Source organism: Mytilus edulis, chromosome 2, assembly GCF_963676685.1.
Source record: "Mytilus edulis chromosome 2, xbMytEdul2.2, whole genome shotgun sequence".
Lineage (NCBI taxonomy): Eukaryota > Metazoa > Mollusca > Bivalvia > Mytilida > Mytilidae > Mytilus > Mytilus edulis.
In genome coordinates, this window is record NC_092345.1 from 53,025,118 (window position 1) to 53,045,297 (window position 20,180).

General features: G+C 31.6%; 1 protein-coding gene across 1 annotated transcript in view; it reads left to right on the forward strand.

Annotated features, from left to right (window-relative positions):
- Positions 1 to 17,880, forward strand: part of LOC139510234 (eIF5-mimic protein 2-like) — a 39,599-nt gene extending 21,719 nt beyond the window's left edge. The window contains exons 6-14 of the mRNA XM_071296715.1: positions 2,724 to 2,789; positions 3,508 to 3,643; positions 4,046 to 4,155; positions 5,976 to 6,062; positions 8,624 to 8,707; positions 9,250 to 9,315; positions 10,649 to 10,868; positions 12,945 to 13,067; positions 15,260 to 17,880. Coding sequence (XP_071152816.1) covers positions 2,724 to 2,789; positions 3,508 to 3,643; positions 4,046 to 4,155; positions 5,976 to 6,062; positions 8,624 to 8,707; positions 9,250 to 9,315; positions 10,649 to 10,868; positions 12,945 to 13,067; positions 15,260 to 15,279 — 912 coding nt within the window. The 3' untranslated portion in view covers positions 15,280 to 17,880. The remainder of the gene's footprint in view (positions 1 to 2,723; positions 2,790 to 3,507; positions 3,644 to 4,045; positions 4,156 to 5,975; positions 6,063 to 8,623; positions 8,708 to 9,249; positions 9,316 to 10,648; positions 10,869 to 12,944; positions 13,068 to 15,259) is intronic.
- Positions 17,881 to 20,180: the final 2,300 nt, after the last annotated feature.

The window sequence follows — 20,180 nt, forward strand, 5'->3', positions numbered from 1 at the left end:
ACTAATGTGTATCTGTAGAATGTTGTAGTGAAACTAATGTGTATCTGTAGAATGTTGTTGTGAAACTAATGTGTATCTGTAGAATGTTGTAGTGAAACTAATGTGTATCTGTAGAACGTTGTAGTGAAACTTATGTGTATCTGTAGAATGTTGGAGTGAAACTTATGTGTATCTGTAGAATGTTGTAGTGAAACTAATGTGTATCTGTAGAATGTTGGAGTGATACTTATGTGTATCTGTAGAATGTTGGAGTGAAACTTGTGTATCTGTAGAATGTTGTAGTGAAACTAATGTGTATCTGTAGAATGTTGGAGTGAAACTAATGTGTATCTGTAGAATGTTGTTGTGAAACTAATGTGTATCTGTAGAATGTTGTAGTGAAACTTATGTGTATCTGTAGAATGTTGTTGTGAAACTAATGTGTATCTGTAGAATGTTGTAGTGAAACTTATGTGTATCTGTAGAATGTTGTAGTGAAACTAATGTGTATCTGTAGAATGTTGTAGTGAAACTAATGTGTATCTGTAGAATGTTGTAGTGAAACTTATGTGTATCTGTAGAATGTTGGAGTGAAACTTATATGTATCTGTAGAATGTTGTAGTGAAACTAATGTGTATCTGTAGAACGTTGTAGTGAAACTAATGTGTATCTGTAGAATGTTGTAGTGAAACTTATGTGTATCTGTAGAATGTTGTAGTGAAACTTATGTGTATCTGTAGAATGTTGGAGTGAAACTTATGTGTATCTGTAGAATGTTGTAGTGAAACTTATGTGTATCTGTAGAATGTTGTAGTGAAACTAATGTGGATCTGTAGAATGTTGGAGTGAAACTTATGTGTATTTGTAGAATGTTGTAGTGAAACTTATGTGTATCTGTAGAATGTTGTTGTGAAACTTATGTGTATCTGTAGAATGTTGTTGTGAAACTAATGTGTATCTGTAGAATGTTGGAGTGAAACTTATGTGTATCTGTAGAATGATGGAGTGAAACTTATGTGTATCTGTAGAATGTTGTAGTGAAACTAATGTGTATCTGTAGAATGTTGGAGTGAAACTTATGTGTATCTGTAGAATGTTGGAGTGAAACTAATGTGTATCTGTAGAACGTTGTAGTGAAACTAATGTGTATCTGTAGAACGTTGTAGTGAAACTTATGTGTATCTGTAGAATGTTGTAGTGAAACTTATGTGTATCTGTAGAATGTTGTAGTGAAACTTATGTGTATCTGTAGAATGTTGTAGTGAAACTTATGTGTATCTGTAGAATGTTGTAGTGAAACTTGTGTGTATCTGTAGAATGTTGTTGTGAAACTAATGTGTATCTGTAGAATGTTGGAGTGAAACTTATGTGTATCTGTAGAATGATGGAGTGAAACTTATGTGTATCTGTAGAATGTTGTAGTGAAACTTATGTGTATCTGTAGAATGATGTAGTGAAGCTAATGTGTATCTGTAGAATGTTGTTGTGAAACTAATGTGTATCTGTAGAATGTTGGAGTGAAACTTATGTGTATCTGTAGAATGATGGAGTGAAACTTATGTGTATCTGTAGAATGATGGAGTGAAACTTATGTGTATCTGTAGAATGTTGTAGTGAAACTTATGTGTATCTGTAGAATGATGTAGTGAAACTTATGTGTATCTGTAGAATGATGTAGTGAAACTAATGTGTATCTGTAGAATGTTGTAGTGAAACTAATGTGTATCTGTAGAATGTTGTAGTGAAACTAATGTGTATCTGTAGAATGTTGTAGTGAAACTATTGTGTATCTGTAGAACATTGTAGTGAAACTTATGTGTATCTGTAGAATGTTGTTGTGAAACTAATGTGTATCTGTAGAATGTTGTAGTGAAACTAATGTGTATCTGTAGAATGTTGTAGTGAAACTAATGTGTATCTGTAGAATGTTGGAGTGAAACTAATGTGTATCTGTAGAATGTTGGAGTGAAACTTATGTGTATCTGTAGAATGTTGTAGTGAAACTAATGTGTATCTGTAGAATGATGTAGTGAAACTAATGTGTATCTGTAGAATGATGTAGTGAAACTAATGTGTATCTGTAGAATGTTGTTGTGAAACTAATGTGTATCTGTAGAATGATGTAGTGAAACTTATGTGTATCTGTAGAATGTTGTTGTGAAACTAATGTGTATCTGTAGAATGTTGTAGTGAAACTTATGTGTATCTGTAGAATGTTGGAGTGATACTTATGTGTATCTGTAGAATGATGGAGTGAAACTTATGTGTATCTGTAGAACGTTGGAGTGAAACTTATGTGTATCTGCAGAATGTTGTAGTGAAACTAATGTGTATCTGTAGAATGTTGTAGTGAAACTTATGTGTATCTGTAGAATGTTGTAGTGAAACTTATGTGTATCTGTAGAATGTTGTAGTGAAACTAATGTGTATCTGTAGAATGTTGGAGTGAAACTTATGTGTATCTGTAGAATGTTGTAGTGATACTAATGTGTATCTATAGAATGACATGTCTTCCTGTTAACATTTATCATGTGACCTTAGATTTAAAATAGGGTGTCCTGTCTAGTGCACAGTAAGATATATTCAAATGACATCATCATCATTTCTGTTTAAATTATTTGCTAGTTGTGCATGCAGATAAGGCAGATATTATGTATCTTACTCATTTTTCATTGGAAATAGTATCATTGTTTTATATGTTTGAAATGAAATGGAATTCATGTAACTTAATGATGTATTGTAGATTTTCTATAAACTTCTGAGAAGATACAAGTATTTAGAGAAATCATTTGAAGAAACATTTAAAAAGGTAAAATAATATATTTTGTTTGTAAAACACATTATAATAATTATCTACCATTTGCCTACTGATATCTGATAAGATTGAACAAAAAATTATTTGATTTTAAAAAAAATCATGAAAATTGCTACTGTATTGTACGTGTCTCAAGTGCAGGAGGTCATGGGATCAATCCCTGGTTTGGTCAATTCAAAGAATTTTAAAATGAGCCTCTGGCCTTTGTTAGTCTTGTATAATTTTTAGTTTTAGTTTCTTGTGTATAATTTGGAGTTTAGTATGACGTCCATTATCACTGAACTAGTATATATATTTGTTTAGGGGCCAGCTGAAGAATGCCTCTGGGTGCGGGAGTTTCTCTCTGTATTGAAGACCTATTGGTGACCTGTTGTCTGTTCTATGGTCGGGTTGTTGTCTCTGACACATTCCCCATTTCCATTCTCAATTTTATTGATTGCTTATCTATCAAAACCATGGCATTTAGGAGAAAGTGTAAAGACTGGTTGGTTTCAAAGTCTAAATAATTAACTGATGGTGATATTTCGTTTGCACACTGTCACCTTCACAGCTATCAGTTTAAATATCTGACCTGTGATAGCTGTCACAATAAATATCTGACATCAAGTGGTTTGAGTACAAAAGCAGAGTATTTTCTTTTCTCATCAACATTTCATACTTCTGAATATGCTTGTAATATTTGCTAATAGATGTATATTTTATGTATTTTCAGTTGATATTATTCTTGAAAGGATATCATGAATCGGACCAGAGAAAATTGGCAATTATTACAGGAGTATTCCTGGCCACTGGTTTCTGCTCAGCAAAAGTCTTATCCAATTTGTTTGAGGATCATTTGGTTAAAGATGGTAAGATATTGTTTTTACAGACAGGAAACCAGTTTTCTTCCCGTCAAAGATTTCTGTTATCTGAGCTTTGGATTAAGCTTTATATGAATATTAATGCTACTTTTCCATTATTATAAGAGTAGATGACCATATAATTCTAATTGATGCATGAAGAAAATTAAATCTGTCGGCACAATTTTTATACACAGTTCTTTCTGGTCATGAAGACATACTCCTCTGTTAAGACATTTGTATATCAGGAAAATATTCTACTGTTGAGTTCATTCATTGCCCCAGTTCTAATATGCCTTTTTATATATATTTTGGAGGATTTTGGTTAACAGATCTACAAAGTTTGTTGTCTACCGTAATGCTTTTCCAAAACTGGTCAATTTGTTGTATATATATTTTACATCTTTCCAGGTTTATCACTGGATTTTGCCACCATGATGTTCCGAGTTTGGCTTGAAGAAAGAGACATTCTATCAATCAATGGAGCATTGAAAAAAGCTCAGTTAGATACAAGGCTGTTGGTACGTTAGCAGATGAGAAACATTTCTTTTAAAAGATTAATTTATAAAAAGTTGGGTTGATGATTTATTATGCCCCATTTATGGGCATTATGTTTTCTGGTCTGTTGATCCTTCATTCGTTTTTCCGTGCATCCGTTCGTCCGTCTGTCCTGCTTCAGATTTACATTTTTGGTCGAGGTAGTTTTGGATGAACTTGAAGTCCAATCAACTTGAAACTTAGTACACATGTTCCTTATGATATGATCTTTCTAATTTTAATGCCAAATTAAAAGCCAATTCTTCAGAGAACAATTGAAGGTCTTTCCACCTCGATAATAAGAATGAAAATTAAGAAACGATGTTAGAGAGTTTCACTCCGTGTTGATGTAATGTGGTAAATCAAACTGATATAAAAAAAAATAAGATTAATAAGTTTATGCAGTAGACTTAATTGTTTTATAATGAACTAGAAAGAATTTTTAGCAACGGTCAAAATCTAGAACATCAAATTGACCTTTGACCTTGACCTCAATTTTGAGGTCATAGGTCAGTGATCTCAAATCAAAAGACCCCAGGTCAATCACTCGTATGGTTGTGAAGAAATACTGATTTCAAATACATAAGGGGAGAAAACTATAAGGGTTAACCAAAACTCTTCAACTGAAATAGGTTGAAGTTGCGCCTTATTGTAAACAGTTATTTGGCAAACACATTATATCATTTACTGTAACAGTTTCTTTTAAATATCGATAACCAGCAAAATATAAAATTTTGACCTTGACCTTTCACCTTGACCTCAATTTCCTTCAAAATGACCAAGGACTTCATATCAAAAGACTGTAGACCTCTCCGACTTATAATGTATGAATTGATCCAACATATCGCCTATCTTAAATTTTTAAAGGGAAATAACTCCCATAAGATGTCTTCCAATCACTCCAGTCAAAATTAACCAAATCATTCTTAAGAGTAGATGAACAATTTGGTGAAAACAGTTTGTTTAAATCTTTTACCGTTTTAGAGATATAGCGATAACAAGAAAAAGGGGACGCATGGGGATAACTCCTATAAGAATAAGTGTTCGGTCAGACAGGGTGAGTATTGAAACCCCCATTACTGTACAACATCATTGGCCAAAAATCCATTCTTTATATTGTAAGACAAAAAAAGCATCACAGACGGCAGAAGAAAAAAAAATAATCAGAAGAAAAACAAAAGGTCTTTCCATGCTTTCCATGAAAAGAGGAAAGACCTAATTAGAGATTTTACCCCATTTTCATGGTCCACTGAACACAGAACATGATAATGCGGATTGGGTATCCATGTACGAAGGACGCATTCTTGTTATTATTGAAATATAAGCACTTGATCTCTGAAAGATCAATAAAATATCCTAGTAAGGCACCCACTGTAGCAGAGAGGGCAATAAGTTGTGCTCATTTTGGGAAAAAAATGCAAAAATTTTTCATTTCTGTTAAATTTAAGTTCAAGTCAATAAAATTTTAACTAATGTTTATTATAACAAAACTCAGATCACTTGCAAATTTAGGTAATGTCATTTCTCTCTTTCTTGAGTTACGTCCCTTTGTAATGTTATATGTAAGCGGGGCATCAAATGTGTTCAATGAACACATTCTAAATTTATATAAATATGTTAGTCTTTCTGGTATTTGTAGGGTCTATCATTACCACAGTTAGTTCGATTTACACAACAAAATGTTTCTTTTATCATAAATCCATACAGATCACAATTGCCTAATGAAGCCAAGGTGCTTGTATATTTATTTTTTGTAGCATATATGTTATCCTATTCTTATTTTCTTATTAATGGTATATTTCAGGAGTTGTTTCCCTTGAACAAGAGAAGTTTGGAGAATTTTGTTGTTCATTTTGAGAAGGCTGAATTGTCACCTATTGCTGATATGCAGGTACACATATTGAATTATAGGGTTATTGCATTAATACTAGTGAATATTGTCCTTGCTGTTTTTTTTATAAAATGTTAGAGAAGGCAATGTTTTGTTGTTCTTTTAAAAGAAAGGGACCATATTTACATTTATAAATCTACATATATATTTTTTTTCAACACCAGCACAACAATGTTAAATCTACCATTTTGCAGACGTGAACATATGATTGTTCTCCCCAGATTTTGGATAGCGCTGTGCGGCGCCCAGTTTGTTTGTAATTGATTTGTTATATGTTTTTCTTATATTATGCTATTGATGTTTTCTCTTGTAATGATGTCTTCATCATGCTCATGGAAGTTACCCTATTGTTTGCTAATGTTATTGTCTGGATATAGAATGTCTTTTTTCTCCATTGTTAATTCATATAATCCTCATATTATCTGTGTATAAAACCCAAGGAGAAGTCTTTTTCCATGATCGGTATATACCAGACTGCCTATGTGAAGATTTCTTATCACTAACAGGTGAGGTTGCAGAACATGTAGGACCAACAATAAAGTCATTGTCAGCTTCTGTGTTTGGTTTTGTAACCCACTGTAGCAGTGTACTGTTAACCTTACGACGTTTGACAGGAATTGACATTTTTTAGTATAATGATTTCTCATTTTTCTGAACTTAACGTTTTACATTATTCAAATGGCTTATACCAAGCTGGACATCGAGAAAGTGAATTTCTCAAGTCGTATCAGCTTAGGGTTTGTTTTTCTAATCATATCCTCTCAATTGTTTTCAAATGGTAAAATTCATTACCGTAGAATTGCTGACTAAACAATTATTACTTCGAAAAGGTGATAATTAATACTTAAAAAAATTTGCTCATTTTCGGGGTTTGTATTGATAGTAAGCTTGGCAAAGCAAATTGTTTGATCGTTTTTAAAATAATCGTTGTTCACAAAGTTCATAAAACAAGTTTGTGAGTGTCGTCAGGAAATGCGGTCAATTTATTTCATCTAATTTCATTCATATATGCCTCTATATATTCTATCAATTAAAACAATAGATGTCAATGTTAAATCTTTCAGGGGTGTGGAAATATTTTTTGTGAGCACTTGTCCCTGGGCAAGTGAAACTAAAAATTTAACTTGTCCGGAAAAAAATTTACTTGCCCTGATGATCCCAATAAATGTTGAAGTATTTCTTGTTAGCTAATATATGATTCTTACTTAGCACTATTGTGCATCACAAACAAATGAAATCCATTTGTTTATATGTGTCAAAAATTAAGAAAAGTAGGAAATGGGTTAACATCAATGGGACAGAAACCTAACAGCAAACCAACCAATGAAATGACATGTAAAGGACAATTTTGCAGCAGTTTTGGAATAAAAATTGTAGCCAGTAGGTACATAATAATCATACTTAGTTTGAGGACAGTGATTGAAGAAATGTAAACTAAATAATAGATTAACTATTGATTTTGTGGTGTTTCTCTCAACTGACACTTGTTTTTTGCTTGATTATTTATTATTGTCTTGATGTGCAATTAAAGCGTCCCTTCTATTTACCAGTTTGACAACATATTATGTTGACCTTTCATCTATAAATAAGACAAAAACTTAATTTATTTCCGAATTTCAATCTATAGTTATCCAGGGGCAATCTGATATTTACGATGTCTGAAATTCTCACTTCCGTTTTTTTTTTTTAAATACTCTGTGTCCTCCGTTTGCATTTAAGGTTTTCTACTCGACTCATGATTCTTTTTGCCTTGCTTGCCCAGCTTTTTATTAAGTATTTGTCAATCTGAATCTCGATACAAAATTTAAAGAAATGACACTTCCAGTAAATGATGGACATGATGGATGAAACTTAATCGACGATCCCGCGTCTATGAACAAAGCCAATGCAATGTTACGCGACTCGGGTTCGCATACTTATTTTTATTTATTTTGGTAATCGATCTATTTCCGGTATCATGTAATATTTATCGTCATGAACATTGGTTTATTTTACATAAATTAAACATCTTTATACGTTTGAAATTAATTTTATGTTTTTGTTGGATTTGAACTTTGTCTTGTATATTTTTTTAACTTGTCCACGGGCAACCAAGACAAAAATAATTACTTGTCCGGTTGTTCAAATGTACGAGTCGGGCGAGTCGGGCATAGCATTTCCACACCCCTGAATCTTTGTTTATTTTGATCTTTCAAAGTCACCATTTTGTAAAATTTATTAGACTGGTCCCACGGAGTTACTTAATACAACGGAGGAAATAATTCATTCAGAAATAGTAAACCAGTCGATCATGTGATCCGAAGTGAAAAATAAGCGGGAAATTTGAAAAAATTAAGAAAAAAATAAAGCAACGTGCTGGGGTCAGTGCAATAGAACAGCGGGAAATTTTCATAGGGCTGAAAAGTATAGCGCTAAATCGGCCTGGGGAGAACACTGAATGAATGTGTAGGCTTATCTCAGTACAGTTTTATAAAATTTTTGCAAATATTTAAATGAAAAATGTATACTTAATTTTAGGATTCACAATTTATATCTTAATTGCTTTATGCCTTATATTACAGAAAGCTATTTCTACATCTGGGATAAGAAAAAATGTACAAAAACAGTTGGGAGAAATGATTAAAGATGAAGAAAGTGTAGAAGAAGTAAGATTTTTAACAATATACTGAATTAAGACATTTTTTTTCTGGCTTAATATTTTTTTTTAAATTTTGTTTTTATATGAACATTAAATTTGTATTAAACACCATAATTTATTTGAATTATAATAAACCAAAGAACCATGAACTAAATAACTAATCATTTACTAATGTACTGTGTATATATACATTTCAGGTATCAGTCATCCTTATTATTAAAGATATAAACCTAGGAAGATGTTGACTCTCATTACTAAATAATGTGGAAAGATATGAACAATGGTCATTATAAATTTAATGGGTTGAGGCACAGCCCCTCTATTTCATCCTTCATGGTACACTGTAGGAATTTCTTGTTGCACTTCAAGCTAATCCAAAATAAACAATGGAAGGGTAAGGATTTTAAGGCAACTGGTACCAAAAACCCCTCCCCCATAAACAGGGTTATCATTAAGGTGTGTACATGCCTCCTTGATGCATCGTTTTCTGTCTGGATGGGCCTTATCAGGAACGAGTCATTATTGCATATTGTTGTTATCTTATTTCAGATGTTACGGTTTATACAGGAACAGATAAGGGACAATAGTTTGAATGATAGTGAAATCACTACAATGGTAAATATATTAACTTATTATTGTGACAAAATAGATGCTAAAAAAAAACTTTTCTGCTGGGAGCCTTTTTTGTAGAACTCTGAACCAATAAAACCACACATCACATGATTTCTATTTATCATCCAACATGGCTGCCATAGAACAGGAGGAAATCAAGTAGTTAACTAATATCGTGAAAACCATTGTACCATGTGACTTTACTCATTTAAATAACTCTGGTCATGTGTGCATGCTTTTGTATTTCTCATTGAATACAGAAAGCTCAGTAATCACATGACCAGAGTTATTTAAATGAGTAAAGTCACATGGTACAATAAAACAGGTTTAGAGCACATGTCTAATGTTTTTGTTTTGAATGGAAGGCTGTTACACTACTCATACGTACTCCATTGAGTATTTTATATTAAAATAAATTGAAGTAACATAGAGACCTAATGAGTAACTTTTTTGATTATAGGTTTAAAATTATGATATGCATAGTCAGAGTTCGTATATATCATACATTAACATACATGAAGAAAAAAAATATTTATCTTTAAAAATGAAATTTTAAGAATTATTTTTTGAAGATTTATAGAAGTCAAACGGACTATAGTTATTGTTGCAAACTCCATTAGAAATTTGAATTGATATCAGTTTTGGAAAAAGGGAAACGGGGATGTGAAAAAAACATTGGGGGGGGAGGGGGGGGGGGTTAAATTTTTCTCATTTCAGATTTCATAAATAAAAAGAAAATTTCTTCAAACATTTTTTTTAGAGGATTAATATTCAACAGCATAGTGAATTGCTCAAAGGCAAAAAAATTTTTTTAAGTTCATTAGACCACATTCATTCTGTGTCAGAAACCTATGCTGTGTCAACTATTTAATTTTAGATTTAAATAAGTTTGAAGAAGAAATCTTTAATTGATTTGTAAAATCTTGACATTTGTTTTGTGTAAAAAAAACCCATGTAATGTCAAAAATTTGATCACAATCCAAATTCAGAGCTGTATCACGCTTGAATGTTTTGTCCATACTTGCCCCAACTGTTCAGGGTTCGACCTCTGCGGTCGTATAAAGCTGCACCCTGCGGAGCACCTGGTTTATGTTCATTTCACACAATTCCATGAATTTTCTGGGTTATACTTTGCCTTGATCTTGAAAATTTTGAGAATATTATACATCACAAGTTAATTACTAGAGGCATTATGTCTAACAAAACCAAGTTAAATACATGATATATGTATTTTATCAGCAGATATTGGAAATTTTTTGTAACATGCATTCAAAACCAAGTTTAACACTTATGATATATATGAGAAATTTATAGTTTCATGTATACATATTTAAAGGTTTGGAACACAATTATGGCTGCAGTTGAGTGGAACAAGAAAGAAGAACTGGTGGCAGACCAGGCTATGAAGCACATCAAGATTTACTGCCCTTTGTTGGCCACAGTGGCAAAAAGTGGCAAAGCAGAATTGACTTTAATGGTCAAAATACAGGATTATTGTTATGGCAATGTCAACTTCATGAAATCATTTCAGAAAATCATTGTCATGTTGTATAAAAGTAAGTTTAAAATATAGAGTTTGTTTTACTGTTTAATACTATTAATCAAATGTTGTTGGTTAACATGTAAAGGACAGTGCTTTCTCTACCAATGACTTTGTTTTCTACCAATGACTTTGTTTTCTACCAATGACTTTGATTTTTACCAATGAATTTGTTTTCTACCAATTGCTTTGTTTTAGGATTAAAATTTGAGGTAAATGCAATCTTATTTGGCTAGACTATATAATGCCTTATAATGGCATTTTTTTAGCAAAAAATGTGACTTGAGAGTAATTACTTCAATTCATACATACTCTAATAAAAACACCTATCATAACAGTTACTAACAAAGGTGAATTTGCAGTCAGGTCAATTAAATATAACTGCATCTGACATGTAAAACCATTCTTTTATGTTTTTGAAATTTGATTGGTTTTAAACGAAATAATTTGAGCAATAAATGATTTAGTTTGTCAAATCAATGTCAAGACTTTAAAATTTAGAAAGATTTGTTTAGCAAAAAACCAACAGAGCAATGTTTTTGTCGATCCTGCAACTTTTGTTGCAGAAAGCTCGACATAGGGATAGTGATCCGGCGGCGGCGGCTACGGCGGCGGCGTTAGCTCACTTCTTAAAAGTTTTATATTTTAGAAGGTGGAAGACCTGGATGCTTCATACTTTGTATATAGATGCTTCATGTTACGAAGTTTCCATCAGTCACATGTCCAATGTCCTTGACCTCATTTTCATGGTTCAGTGACCACTTGAAAAAAAAGTTCAAATTTTTTGTAATGTTGAATTCTCTCTTATTATAAGTAATAGGATAACTATATTTGATATGTGCGTACCTTGCAAGGTCCTCGTGTCTGTCAGACAGTTTTCACTTGACCTCGACCTAATTTCATGGATCAGTGAACAAGGTTAAGTTTTGGTGGTCAAGTCCATATCTCAGATACTATAAGCAATAGGGTTAGTATATTCGGTGTATGGAAGGACTGTAAGGTGTACATGTCCAACTGGCAGGTGTCATCTGACCTTGACCTCATTTTCATGGTTCAGTGGTTATAGTTAAATTTTTGTGTTTTGGTCTGTTTTTCTCATACCATATGCAATAGATCTACTATATTTGTTGTATGGAATGATTGTTAAGTGTACATGTCTAGTGGGCAGATGTCATGTGACCTTGACCTCATTTTCATGGTTCAGTGGTCAAAGTTAAGTTTTTGAGTTTTGGTCTTTTTATCTAATGCTATATGCCATAGGTCAACTATATTTGGTGTATGGAAATATTTTATGATCTTTATGTCAGTCGAGCAGGTTTTATTTAACCGTGACCTCATTTTCACGTTTCATTGCACAGTGTTAAGTTTTTGTGTTTTGGTCTATTTTTCTTAAACTATAAGTAATGTGTCAACTATATATGTTGTATAGAAGCATTGCTAGCTGTACCTGGCATGGTTCATCTGACCTGGACCTCTTTTTCAAGGTTCATTGGTCTTTGTTTAGTTATCTTGGTTAATGTTAAGTTTATGTGACAGTTGTAATAAAGCTTAGCTTTATACTTAGGACTATCAACATAATATCAATGATTAGTATAGAAGGCGAGACATTTCAGCGTGTGCACTCTTGTTAATATACTCACTTATGTGGATGTATTGTCTGTTAACAGACACATATAAAATAATCCTTTTATTGTGACCAATTTACTTGGCCTTCTTCCCTATGGTTAGCTTGATTGTTTAATGTTTTTAAAAAGCAAAAGAGACTAAAAATATGATGATAAAAAAAAGTACTGCTGGCTCAAATTCTTTTGTGAAATGCTGACAAGTTTCTGTAACATACTGTTGAGTAAACAGGATATGATATAAGTTGTTATAGCTTGTTTACACATTATTCAGTATTGATCGGTGTGATTTAAATAAAATTACCAATTAACTGTAGCCAAATTTACAGACTAATAATTTTTTTATTAGAATACATAAAAAATGTAAAATTTTGTATACAATAAGTATAAATTACAGGTTGTTATAAATGTGCTATAAGAACAAATTATTAAAATAAAATATTGTATTTAATAAATGATATTTCTTATAGGTGATGTTCTATCAGAGGATGCCATATTGAAATGGTACAAAGAAGGACACTCTACCAAAGGGAAAAGTACATTCTTGGAACAGATGAAGAAGTTCATAGAATGGTTGGAACAGGCTGAGGAAGGTAAACTAACAGAAAGAAATGCTAAGGGTACAGGGAAGGATCTTTGGATTTCTCTGTCATAATTTAAACCACTTCATATATAAAAAGGTCAAACATAAAAAAGAAGATGTGGTATGATTGCCAATGAGACAACTCTCCACAAGAAACCAAATGACACAAAAATAACAAAAAAAGGATCATTGAACGACCTTCATCAATGAAACATGTATTGTTAACTGGAAAAAAGTATATTAGAATTTGACATAGATGTAATTGATGTTTTTTTTCTAGATTTGTAACCTTTGATATTGTTTCCAAGAACTCCTTTTGAAATTACAACTATTTGTTTTTATCTTTTCTTTTATCATGCAAACTTAAGTTATCGTAAATGCAGAAATATTACAATTTTTGAAAAAAGGACAAAAATGCGAGATTAATTATTGCGTTGTCAGGAAATTCTGCACTCGGATATATGTATCATATATAGAAAATTAGAAATGCAAGTTCTTATTATTGCGATCCTCAGTCAATCGCATTATACCAATCAATAAAAACCTTGCAATAATTTCTGAATTTACAGTACTTGATTTATAGATTACTCCCATCATCATCATCATCATCATTGATAATCCCTTGATGAGTGATTCTTTGAGTTTCTTATATATTGCATATTGTTAACTAAATCCAATGAATAATAAAAGCATTTGAAATCAAAAATGGGGTCAAATGATTTGATTCAATTGACTTTATTACTAGAATTTCATTTGAACAATCTTGCTTACAACAGCTGATTTAAAAAGGTTTATCATTTTTATAGGACCACAAAAAGTGAAAATTCTTTGGTCGTATATTGGTATGACGTTGGCGGCGGTGTTGTCGTCCGAAGACATTTGGTTTTCACACTCTAACTTTAGTATAAGTGAATAGAAATATATGAAATTTAAACACAAGGTTTATGACCATAAAAGGAAGGTTGGGATTGATTTTAGGAGTTTTGGTCCGAACAGTTTAGGAATTAGGGGCCAAAAAGGGCCCAAATAAGCATTTTTCTTGGTTTTCGCTCAATAACTTTAGTATAAGTAAACAGAAATCTATGAAATTTTAACACAAGGTTTATGACCACAAAAGAAAGGTTGGGATTGATTTTGGGAGTTTTGGTCCCAACAGTTTAGGAATTAGGGACCAAAAAAAAGATCCCAAAAAGGCATTTTTCTTTGTTTTTATACGACCGCATAAATTGAAAATTTATTGTTCGTATATTGGTACCACGTTGGCGTCGTCGTCGGCGTCGGTGTCCGAAAGACTTTTGGTTTTCGCACTATAACTATAGTATAAGTAAATAGAAATCTATGAAATTTAAACACAAGGTTTATGACCATAAAAGGAAGGTTTGGATTGATTTTGGGAGTTTTGGTCCCAACAGTTTGGGAATTAGGGTCCAAAAAGGGCCCAAATAAGCATTTTCTTGGTTTTCGAACTATAACTTTAGTTTTAGTAAATAGAAATCTATGAAATTTTGACACAAGGTTTATGACCACTAAAGGAAGGTTGGGAGTTTTGCTCAAAGGCAAAAGACAAATTTTAAGTTTATTAGACCACATTCATTCTGTGTCAGAAACCTATGCTGTGTCAACTATTTAATCACAGTCCAAATTAAGAGCTTAATCCAGCTTGAATGTTGTGTCCATACTTGCCCAAACTGTTCAGGGTTCGACCTCTGCGGTTGTATAAAGCTGCGCCCTGTGGAGCATCTCGTTTTAAACTAAATGGAAAAAGTTAAAAATTTTAGTCATTTTTATGCCCCATTCATGGGCATTATGTTTTCTGGTCTGTGCGTCCTTCCTTCCATCTGTATGTTCCTCTGTTCGTTCGTTCGTTCGTTCGTCCGTCCGTCCGTTCGTCCCGCTTCAGGTTAAAGTTTTTGGTCGAGGTCGGGTTAAAGTTTTTGGTCGAGGTAGTTTTTGATGAAGTTGAAGTCCAATCAATTTGAAACTTAGTAAACATGTTCTCTATGATATGATCTTTCTAATTTTTATGCCAAATCAGATTTTATCCCGTTTCATGGTTCACTGAACATAGAAAATGATAGTGCAGATGGGGATCCATGTACTTTAGACACATTCTTCATTACATATGTTTCTTTACAAATTCAATTTGCTTTTAAATATTGATGAAAATGTGTTGAAGTAAAAAGAAAATTTTTTATTTTGTAGAATCTGAAGAGGATGACTAGATACAGACCCAGTGGTTATGTAGTTACCTCCCTTGGAAAATTTGAGTTGCTCCCCTTTGGATTATCTTGTACCTTGATGTGCATAATGAGGACAAAACTGTACATGAATTATCATGGTTCTGATGCAAACTGTATTAACTTAATAATAAATAAAGACAAAAAGTTGACAGATTTGATGCCAATTTTTTCTGCAAATTTTTATGTTAATTATTAATTTAGGTCAATGTATATGTGTAATGATATATCCATGACAGAATTAAAAAAATCATAATTACACCAGCATCAATTTCCGTGTATTTTTTAACTTGCATAAGAAGCTGTCATGTATCGTTAATCAGAGAACCTCCGTCTTATTATTTATAAGCTTTCCTTCCCTTGTTATGTTTTAAATTTTAGTATTGTATTTTAATTGAAAAATAAAAAGCAGAATGAAATATCAACATCAATAACCAAGGTATCTATGTCATCAACATAATTTTGTTTTTGAAAAATAATTTGAATTTTTATTTTCTTTTATTAAAGTTGATATGATGTTATGGATGCAAAGAAAAATCTCACTAATATAAAATGATTTCATGGATGAATTGTTTCATTCACTAAAAGTCGTTAATTTTAAACGGGCAATCCAATATTATTATGTTATTTCTGGTTTAACTCATAAATAAAATTTGTTGAATTATTTTTCAATGTTATGCTTTAAATTTTCACATGTTTGACTGGTTTTAAACCATATTGGTTTACCTTAATACTTTTTTCTGTGGGCAGCAAAATATAAGATGTTTTTGAAAGATTGAAATTGACTGTTTGATATTACATCTGAATGTATGTTTTATCTGACTGTAAAATTTGGAAATAATAAATTACACTTAATAGTATTTAGATAATGCAAAGTAAAAGAAAAATCAAGTTTCAACCACCTGGCTAATTATAAAACAAATTGAACTGGCCTCTTTGATGCAAGTGAAAAATGATTTGCATTACCATGAGTCTTTCCTTCAAGCTTTTACTGTCATGAAAGGAAATGTGTTCAAGTTTAATCTAATTCTAATGCATTATGGAACATTTACAGTCTCAATCTTGAAATCTAAAAAGAATTTTAAGTCTCATCCACCATTTATATGTGAATTTATGTTGTTAAATTTAATTGTTCTCTTTAACAATGAATTGAAGAATTATTTAAAATATAAGTATGACATTTTTGTAGAAATAATAAACTTATCAATTTGTCGAAGTAATTTATTTAATGTATTTTGATTAAAGATTAATAGAAAACAAACTTTCTTCATATCCAAACTAACAGTTAGGGGTGAACATTTAATACCTAAATCATTTTTATGTGCTGTCCTACTTCAAAATAATTAGTTACACTGTTCCCTTGTTTAAGTTCCACTCATTCTGTACTTTTGATCTTTACCATCAATTTCTTAATCATCTTACAATAACAGATTCTCATTCACCATATAAATGTGCTATTTCAGGTATGCATATAATATTGTGACAAAGATTATAACTTAGTCAAAATGTTATTGAGGTAGTTTTAGAATGTGAATACATGTAAATGGTTTTATGTAATTATAATTTATTTTGATCCGATCCATATCTATCATTTACCAAGTATATACTTGGAAAGTTTATAAAATGGTTTTATACCAAAGTTGCACTGTACAACTTTAAAAAAAATATATATTGTGGACTATTGCCATGGTTACAAGCTGTTGGATTTGTTGTTTTCATTTTAAGTAACTTGTCAAATGTTTAAAATATAAAAAAATATACATGTGTTTGTATATAATACAGTACATGTGAATGTTTTCAGTGTCAACAATGATAAATTATTTTCTGTCACATTTGTAGAATTTATCAAGTCTACAAGTGCATGATTTGCCAAAAAAAAAGGTGTAAAACAAAGATAAATCTCTGAGAACACATTGACCTATGGTAGCTGGTTGGAATATACATTTTTGTCTGTCTTCTTAACATATTCATGTAAATAGATAATAGCCAAAATTAGTGTTGCTTTTTCGTTACACTGTCTTGTTAAGATAATGTGCAATGTGCAGTCCTTTGACAAACACCTGGCTATTATTTTATTGCCTTTACGAATATTCATAAAATAATTGTGCAATTTCATATAATATCAGTAATTTGGGAGGAAATGGTATATGTTTTCAAAACAATTTGGGACAAATTAATTCTAGTTTTGAACAATAAGCTGTTCAATCATAGTTCATTTCGAATTTTTGAAGCTATTTTTTTCTTATCACATGGAATGAGACTTTTCAGCAGGATTGTTGGAATTAAAACTTACAAAAACAAATTCATTTTGATCTTTCAGTTTTCTGAATCTTATTTCAATATACTATTGTCAAGTAATTTGTTTTCTGTTTTATGCATATTTACTTTGATATTGATACATAAAGTATGATCCATCTGCTTATTACCTCTAAATTGTTTTCAAAACGATGTATAAATACCAATACTTCTGGTCTCTAGAGATCAGGGACACATCACCATGTGGTGCTAATTTATAGCAGCCATTTAAAATATGTGCATGTACAGCAAATTTGTACCATCCTTTTCTAAATAAAAATAAATAATTTAGATTTATTTTTTGTTATTTAGCTTACTGTAAATTCAGAAATTTTAGAGTGAGTGTATTATTGCAATTATTGCAGAATGGACTAATTTCTGCATACAGATATATGGATCAGATAATAGAATGCAAGTTCTTATTATGGTGGTCCTCAACCAGTCACATTATTACATGAATAAAAACCTAGCAACAATTTCTGAATTTACAGTACAAGTATACGAATGAGAAGAAAAAAATCTTTGTAGATACAAGTATCTTGTCTTAGGGAGGGATAAATCCTACTTTGTAAAGGACCACTCTGATTCAAACAAAAATTCTCTGAAACTGATATCAAGATGCTTGATTTCTTGATTGACAACATATTTGTTACGTTTGGAGGACGTGTTTTTCAACAGACAGTCGGCATTCCAATGGGAACTGTGCCCCTCTACTTGCCGACTTGTTTCTTTATTATTATGAGGCTGACTTCATCCAGGAACTTCTTAGGAAGAAAAATAAGAAGTTAGCAATATCCTTTAACTTTACTTTTCGCTATATAGATGATGTTCTTTCACTAAATAATTAAAAATTTGGTGACTATGTGGAACGCATCTATTCCATCGAGCTAGAAATAGAGGATACTACAGATACAGTTGAGTCGGCCTCATATCTTGACTTACATCTAGAAATTGACAATGAGAGTCGGTTGAAAACAAAACTTTACTACAAAAGAGATGATTTCAGCTTTCCAATTGTGAACTTCCCATTTCTAAGTAGCAACATTCCAGCAGCACCTGCATACGGGGTATATATCTCCCAATTGATACGATATTCCCGTGCTTGCATTTTCTATCATGATTTTCTTGATAGAGGGTTGCTGCTCACTAGGAAGCTATTAAACCAAGAGTTCCAAATGGTGAAGTTGAAATCATCCCTTCGTAAATTTTACGGACGCCATCACGAGTTGGTTGACCGTTATGGAATAACCGTTTCACAAATGATATCGGATATGTTCCTTACGTCGTAACTACAATCCCCTTTCCTTTCATGAATGTGACCTACCGAATTAAACTATTTACCGGATTTGTTATCACATAAGCAACACGACGGGTGCCACATGTGGAGCAGGATCTGCTTACCCTTCTGGAGCACCTGAGATCACCCCTAGTTTTTTGGTGGGGTTCGTGTTGTTTATTCTTTAGTTTTCTATGTTGTGTCGTGTGTGCTGTTGTTTGTTTGTCTTTTTCATTTTTAGCCATGACATTGTCAGTTTGTTTTAGATTTATGAATTTGACTGTCCCTTTGGTATCTTTCGTCCATCTTTTAGTACAGGCATGTTTAACTTTCCATTTTCATGGGTAATTAATTCTCTCATTGGCACATCATATTTTTTCTTATTTCTTTAAGACCTCTTAATCTTTTTCATTGTCCTTATACTTAGCTTATGCCCCATTTAAGAGAACTGCTAATGGTAATTCAATAATATTTGTTATGCAGTTGTATTTGTTATAATATGTGCTCTCTTCATTTCCATGAAGGGTAAAGCGTCAACTCTTGTGGATATGTGTTATACGTTTATGTGAATGAGACAACAACCCAACTACAAAAAAAAAAAAAAAGACTTTCAGAGGCCAATATACAGTCTTTTAAGAAGAGAAGCGTTTATACAATACCAGTATTTTAGATTTTAAATACGGTAGCCTAGAGTAAAAAAAAGATACAACTACAATAGATCTGCTATCAACACTATCTGATTATTTAGTAAAATTTAGTTATAAAAAGTACTACTGAAGATGAGCCTGACAAGGGATAAGGTTAAAACATTTTTTTGTACATTTATGTAAAGCAAAATTATATCCGGGTGAAATTTGATCCGGAGGAAAAAATGTCACAGTAGTTGTTATTTTTTTATCCGGAGGAAAATATTTCCCTGGGATATTTTTTCCTTTGCCATGAAATTCTACCTGGGTAGTTAACTTATTGAATAGTTATTAGAAAAAAATTATCCTTTACAAATGCTATGACATAAAAAAAGTGTATTTGAATTAAACCAATTTTGTATTATAATGGGAATTATTTCACAAATTATCATTGAAAAAATTTCCTGAAAAAATTCAAGTAAATATCATTCTTTTAAAAAGAAAATTATCATTAAACATAAGAAAGAAAACCAGAAATAATTTCAAAGATCGTAATTGTAAAATAATATCATGATTAAATAAGGTAAGTGAAATGCATGTAAAAGTGAGTTGTTTTCAGATCTCAGTACAAATATAAATTAAAACGTAAAGGTAGAAATATAGTTGCATTACTACTGTTAACAGTAATG